Source organism: Mandrillus leucophaeus, unplaced genomic scaffold (assembly GCF_000951045.1).
Source record: "Mandrillus leucophaeus isolate KB7577 unplaced genomic scaffold, Mleu.le_1.0 Scaffold11, whole genome shotgun sequence".
In the NCBI taxonomy this organism is placed as follows: domain Eukaryota; kingdom Metazoa; phylum Chordata; class Mammalia; order Primates; family Cercopithecidae; genus Mandrillus; species Mandrillus leucophaeus.
Window position 1 is genome coordinate 2,220,306 of NW_012099209.1, and position 6,479 is coordinate 2,226,784.

Below are 6,479 nucleotides of genomic sequence, written 5' to 3' on the forward strand. Positions count from 1 at the left end.
ACCTACCACCATGCCTGGCTAATTTTGTATTTTTAGTAGAGATGGGGTTTCACCATGTTGGCCAGGCTGGTCTTGAACTCCCCACCTCAGGTGATCCACCCACCTCGGCCTCCCAAAGCTCTGGGATTACAGGTGTGAGCCACTGCGCCTGGCCGGCCAGGCCTTTTTTTTTTTTTTTTTTTTGAGACAGGGCTCAAGCAATCCTCCCACCTCAGCCACCCAAGTAGCTGGGAGTACAAGCTCGAGCCACCATGACTAGCTAAATTTTCACTTTTTATTTTTTTATTTTTTGTAGAGACAGGGTTTCACTATGTTGCCCAGGCTAGTTTCAAACTCCTGAACTCAAGTGATCCAACCGCCTTGGCCTCCCAAAGTACCAGAATTACAGGCACGAGCCACCACACCCAGCCCAGTCTGGCTAATTTTTAAAAAAAATTTTGTAGAGATGGAGTCTCGCTATGTTGCCCAGTCTAGCTTAAACTTCTGGGCTCAAACAACCCTCCTGCTTTTGCCTCCCAAAGTACTGAACTCACAGGTGTGAGCCACCGTACCCAGCCTAAAATAATTTTTAATGCAGGTATGGTAGGAGCCGGGTGGGGAATTAAATTGTGAATCTGGGGGGCCTCCAGGAGGAAGGGATGTTGAGTTCAGACCTGGAGTATGAGCTGTAGTTAATTAGGGCCGGAAGGGAGGGAAGGCCATTCTGAGAGAGCATACAGCTAGTGCAAAGGCCCTGAGGCAGGGCTGAGCCCAGTGTGTAGACACATTGGTTGGGGCAGGGGATTGGGGATTGTGGGGGTGCATCAAAGGCCAGCTGTTCTGAGGGCTAGTCTCTCTGAGAATGTTCTCCATTTCTGTCTCATTGCAGAAGGAGCTGAGCCTGCCACGCCGGGGACGTGGGTGAGTTCACCTGGGGCTGGCGGGCTGGGTGGGCCCTGGTGGTCCTGGAAGTGGATATTTCAGCAGCAGCCACTGAATTGTGCATGTATTTAATAATTACAGCAGGCCGGGCGCGGTGGCTCAAGCCTGTAATCCCAGCACTTTGGGAGGCCGAGACGGGCGGATCACAAGGTCAGGAGATAGAGACCATCCTGGCTAACACGGTGAAACCCCGTCTCTACTAAAAAATACAAAAAATTAGCCAGGCGTGGTGGCGGGCGCCTGTAGTCCCAGCTACTCAGGAGGCTAAGGCAGGAGAATGGCGTGAACCCGGGAGGCGGAGCTTGCAGTGAGCTGAGATCTGGCCACTGCACTCCAGCCTGGGCGACAGAGCGAGACTCCGTCTCAAAAAAAAAAAAAAAAAGAGAGTCTCCTGCCTCAGCCTTAAGAGTAGCTGGGACTACAGATGCGAGCCTCCATACCCGATCTGTATGTTTAGTAGAGACAGGGTCTCACTATGTTGCCCAGGCTGGTCTCAAACTCCTGGACTCAAGCGATCTGCCTACCTCAACCTTCCAAAGTGCTGGGATTATAGGCATGAGCCACCATGCCCAGTCTAGGTTACCGTTTTTTATCCCCAAAGCTTAGAGAACATTTTTGTTCAATGCCTTCATTCATTTACAGATGAAAGAAACCAAAGCCCGGGGGTGGGGAGGGGTTTACCTTAAGCTAGTGGTCTGGAAGTGTGTGAATGTGGACACCCCATCTTTGGGGGCTGCTTTTGCCTGAGTTGGGGGTGGGAATCACTCAACGAACATTTTTTTGAGCACCTACTATACATTGGGCCCTGCTGAAGGCAGAGGGGATACAGACAATTCAATCTCAGAGTAAGGGTTGAAGTTTTGTATGCAGGAGAGAGATTAATCAGAGAAAGAGACAGAGATGCTGGGGGTGGTTTTATCCTGAAGATCTGTGGCCTCTTGGAGAAAGTGACCCTTGAGCTTAGATCTGGAAGAAGAGGAGGAGCTGGCAGGGGGAAGTCTGGGGAGAGTGGCATTCCAGGCAGCAGGAACAGCGTGGGCAAAGTTTCTGGGGTGCCAGCACACTTGGCATTAGAAGAACAGCATGAAGACAAGGGTAGCTGAGTGGGGTGAGTGGAGGTGAGGTGGAAGGACAGGAGAAGGAGGAGGTCCTGGGAATGGGGTCAGAGTGGCCCCCAAGCCCAGACCATCTGCTCCTGTTCCAGTGGGGATGTTGCAGTTGGTGGGGAGGTACTTGAAGGCCCCAGTGGTTGGGGGTTGCCGGGGGACTCGGACATTGCCCTGAGAGCGGGCACTGTTTCCAACCTTGGCCCAAGCTGTGGGCAGTGTTGGACCGTCAATCAATGAGGACTGCAGAGGGTAAAGTCCTGGACTTTGGGGCAGGACAGAGCCAAAGACTCCACAAGGGATGTCCACTCCCTGCCACCTTCCCTGTGCCCCACTGGGTCCACCGGGGCCTCTAGAGGGCCAGAGTGAGACACAGACACCCCCAGACCGTGGGGTTTCCGCTGAGAGAGAGGGAGGACAGGGCTGGCGGCGCCTGGTGCTGGTGGCGGTGCAGGGACAGCTTGGCGGAGAAGGGGCTGGTGGGGCTGGACTCGTATATGGGTGAGGGGGACGACCTTCCTGGCAGAGGGAACAGCTGGAAGCCAGGGACTGGAGGTGTGGTCAGAGCCTCTAGTGTGCGCGGGGATGCGGAGACCCGAGCAGGTTAGCACCTCAGTGCCGAGCGGCTGGCCGGGATGCGGGGTTGGGGAGCTGGAACGGACTGCGCTCAGATCCTGGCTCCCAGAGAGCCCCAGGGCTGGGGCAAGGGCTGAGGCCCGGCCAGGGCGGGGAGAGGCGGGGTCAGGCCATGGAGCAATCGCGCCGACCGCGGAGCCAGTGACCGCCCTTCCCTTCCGGGATGCAGCTCGGGGGCTCCCGACCCGGCGGCCTCGGCGTCCCTGCAGCAGACGGGGCGGCACCCGCGGCTCCGCCATCCGGCTGCGCGACCCTCGCTGCTGGGCCCGGCCTGCGCGCAGGTGCGGAGCTCCGAGCCCCGCCCCGAGGCGGAGCCAGCCCGGCCCCCAGCGGCCCAGCCCCCGCGTCTAGTGCGCCGCACCCGCCAGGCGTCTGTCCCTGCGTCCGTGTGTCCGTCCGTCGGTCCGATCGCGCCACGATTAGGGCTTCCGGGGGCCACCAAGGGGGCGTCGATACCCGGCCGCACAGACGCGGCCTCGGCCTCGGCATGAAGTCCCGTAGGGACAAGCTGCACATCCCGGCGCTGACCCTCGAGTGAGTGTGGGGCAGGGCGGGGGTGTGGGGTGGTGCAGGGAGGACAGGATGACAACCACCCTCCCCCCACGTCTCTGTTCGTGTCGCCCAGAAACGCACCGCCGCCTCCGGGGAGTCCTCCCGGGCCATCGGTCTGGCCCCGCCCTCACGGCCTGAGCTGAACCCAGAATCCCCGGTCTTGGGCCCCTACTCCCTGAGGGAACCACAGCCGCCATCCGGAGATCCGGATTCGGCCACGCGAAGGGGCGGCCAGCAGGTTCACCGTCCCCGGCCTCTTTCTTTGCAGTCTGTCTCCGAGCAGCCAGAGCCCGTCCCTGCTGGGTCCCAGCAGCCCCTGCAGCCCCTGTAGCCCCTCCTTGGGCCTGCACCCCTGGAGGTAAGTGACAGCGCGTGTGGGCGGGTCGCAGACATCGCCCTGGCACCCCAGAGCCTTGGAAACCCGCCAGAATCATCACTCTCCCTAAGGTACTGTAGGTTGGTGACCACCTCTCTGGATCTCAGTTTACCCCTCCGCATAATGGCACTGCGATCCGTTCTAGGGGGTTAATGGGAAAATTCCATTTTCAGCCAGGCCAGCATCTGACAGGTGGCCAAGCGAAGGGAAGAACTTAAACTGTTGCCCAAGGACTTTCCCAAGACAGGTGCCGGATTCCCAAGCTGCTCAGGGCACTCCCTGCTGAATCGGCCTGGAGTGCTGGGTGGTGACCTCAGGGAGAAAGCTCCTCCCTCTAAACACACACGCACACCCAAGGCTGAGAGGCCACCAACGCGAGTGCTGTGAATTCAGCTTAACCTAAGTGGCGCTGGGAGAAAAGAACCAGCATGACTGAGCGCTCCATAAGCCCTTCCTGATCCCCACTTCCCAATTAAGAAAACTGAGACTTAGAGAGGAGATGCCGGTTTTTCTGATTCAGTCGGTCCTCTGGGGGCCAAGCGTCAGGGACAGTTTTGCCACCAGGTCTGTTGAGGGTTTGACTAGCCAGTTGGTTGACTCTGTGACTGGCCAGGTTTCAGGACAGGAGGGAGTTTTGTGAGCTCCTCTGATGGTTTGGAGGGGGGACATTTAGGGAGGGACAGATGTGAGGTCAATGGTGTCTATTAGAATTATGTGGCCCATCAACCATTTACACTTCAGTATGAATGAGCTGCTTAAATCTTTTCACAGCCTTTTTTTTTTTTCTTTTTGGGGCAGAGTCTTGTTCTGTCCCCTAGGCTGGAGTGCAGTGGCGCAATCTCAGCTTACTGCAACCTCCACCTCCCGGGTTCAAGCAATTTTCCTGCTGTAGCCTCCCAAGTAACTGGGACTACAAGCACCTACCACCACATCCAGCTAACTTTTTTTTTTTTTTTTTGAGACGGAGTCTCGCTCTGTCCCCAGGCTGGAGTGCAGTGGCCGGATCTCAGCTCACTGCAAACTCCGCCTCCCGGGTTTAGGCCATTCTCCTGCCTCAGTCTCCCGAGTAGCTGGGACTACAGGCGCCCGCCACCTCGCCCGGCTAATTTTTTGTATTTTTTAGTAGAGACGGGGTTTCACCGTGTTAGCCAGGATGGTCTCGATCTCCTGACCTCGTGATCCACCCGTCTCAGCCTCCCAAAGTGCTGGGATTACAGGCTTGAGCCACCGCGCCCGGCCTCCAGCTAACTTTTGTATTTTAGTAGAGATGGGGTTTCACCATGCTGGCCAGGCTGGTTGCAAACCCCTGATCTCAAGTGATCCACCTGCCTCAGCCTCCCAAAGTGCTGGGATTACAGGTATAAGCCACACGGCAGGCCATCCACAGACTTTTAATGGGCAGAAGTGAGAACAATATGGAGCCCACATTTGCGTGCTGGGCAACAGGGAGGTAGCTTCAGTCGGGCACCAAGCACTATGAGATACCTACTGAGATCCAGGTGCTAAAGGCATTGCTATAAAGAAAACATAGTCCCTCCATCAATGGCTTCTCAGTCCACTTGGGGAATTCAGTGATAAAACGAATGGATAAACAAGATACATTCAGGCAGGGACCTCCCGGGGAGGTGATGTTTGAGCCAAGGCCTGGGCACAGCTAAAGGAAGATTGGCACCAGGCAGTGGGTACTGCATGTGCAAAGGTCCTGTGGCAGGACTGAAGTGGTGGGTTTTTTGTTTTTGTTTTTGTTTTTTGAGACAGAGTCTCACTTTGTCACCCAGGTTGGACTGCAGTGGCATGATCTCGGCTCACTGCAACCTCAGCCTCCCAGGTTCAAGTGGTTCTCCTGCTTCAGCCTCCCAGTAGCTGAGACTACCGGTGTGCCTCCATGCCTGGCTAATTTTTTGTTTGTTTGTTTATTTGTTTGTTTGAGAAGGGGTCTTGCTCTGTTATCCAGGCTGGAGTCCAGTCGTGCCATCTTGGCTCACTGCAACCTCTGCCTCCTGGGTTCAAGTGATTCTCCTGCCTCAGCCTACCTGGTAGCTGGGATTACAGGCACATGCCAACACTCCTAGCTGATTTTTGTATTTTCAGTAGAGATGGGGTTTCACCATGTTGGCTAGGCTGGTCTCGAACTCCTGACTGCAAGTGATTCTCCCGCCTTGACCTCTCAAAGTGCTAGGATTATAAGCCTGAACTACCATGCCCGGCCTAATGTTTGTATTTTTAGTAGAGGTGGGGTTTCACTATATTGGCCAGGCTGGTCTTGAACTCCTGACCTCAGGTGATCCACCTGCCTTGGCTTCCCAAAGTGCTAGGATTACAGGCGTAAGCCACTCTGCCCCCTCCCTGAGATATTTTTTAAGCCTCTGTGGCTGCCTTGAGGGGAGAAAGGTCTGCTGGGGCCAGGAATGGAGTGGCCAGAGAGAAGCAGGTGGCTAGGACAACATCCAGGACCAAGTTGAGGCATCCAATGGGAAACAGAGACTGCCATCACCCCCATTTATGAAGAAAACGGGGGCACAGGACCTCAGAATGTGTTATAAGGAGCATCCTAGGAAGGTTTCGGGCCAGATCTGACTCTGCCTAAATCCTTGGCTTCCACCCCAGGTGAGGATGTGATGAAGGGAGGGACCCTTGTATTGGAGGCCACTGAGCAGATTTGACCGGTTTTAACTGGGAGGGAAGGGAGGAAGTGTCTGGGGCTGAGAAAGCCCACCAGGCTGCCTGACTCACCACCAGGGGGCAGCAGAGCCACATTGCCTTGGGCCTGCCAGGGGGAATGGGTCCCTGGCAGGGAAATGGGTCCCTGCCTGCCATGTTCCAAGCATCCTAGCAATAAGCTCATAATTGTCCCAACAGGGTCCAGCCTCTGCAACTCCCCTGCCTCT

The 6,479-nt window shown here is 56.1% G+C and overlaps 1 protein-coding gene across 1 annotated transcript in view; it reads left to right on the forward strand.

Moving 5' to 3' along the window:
* The window catches only part of MAST3 (microtubule associated serine/threonine kinase 3), a 56,463-nt gene that overhangs the window by 5,272 nt on the left and 44,712 nt on the right, over positions 1 to 6,479 (forward strand). Inside the window, exon 2 of the mRNA XM_011991253.1 lies at positions 869 to 900. Within this exon, the coding sequence (XP_011846643.1) occupies positions 869 to 900 (32 nt within the window). The remainder of the gene's footprint in view (positions 1 to 868; positions 901 to 6,479) is intronic.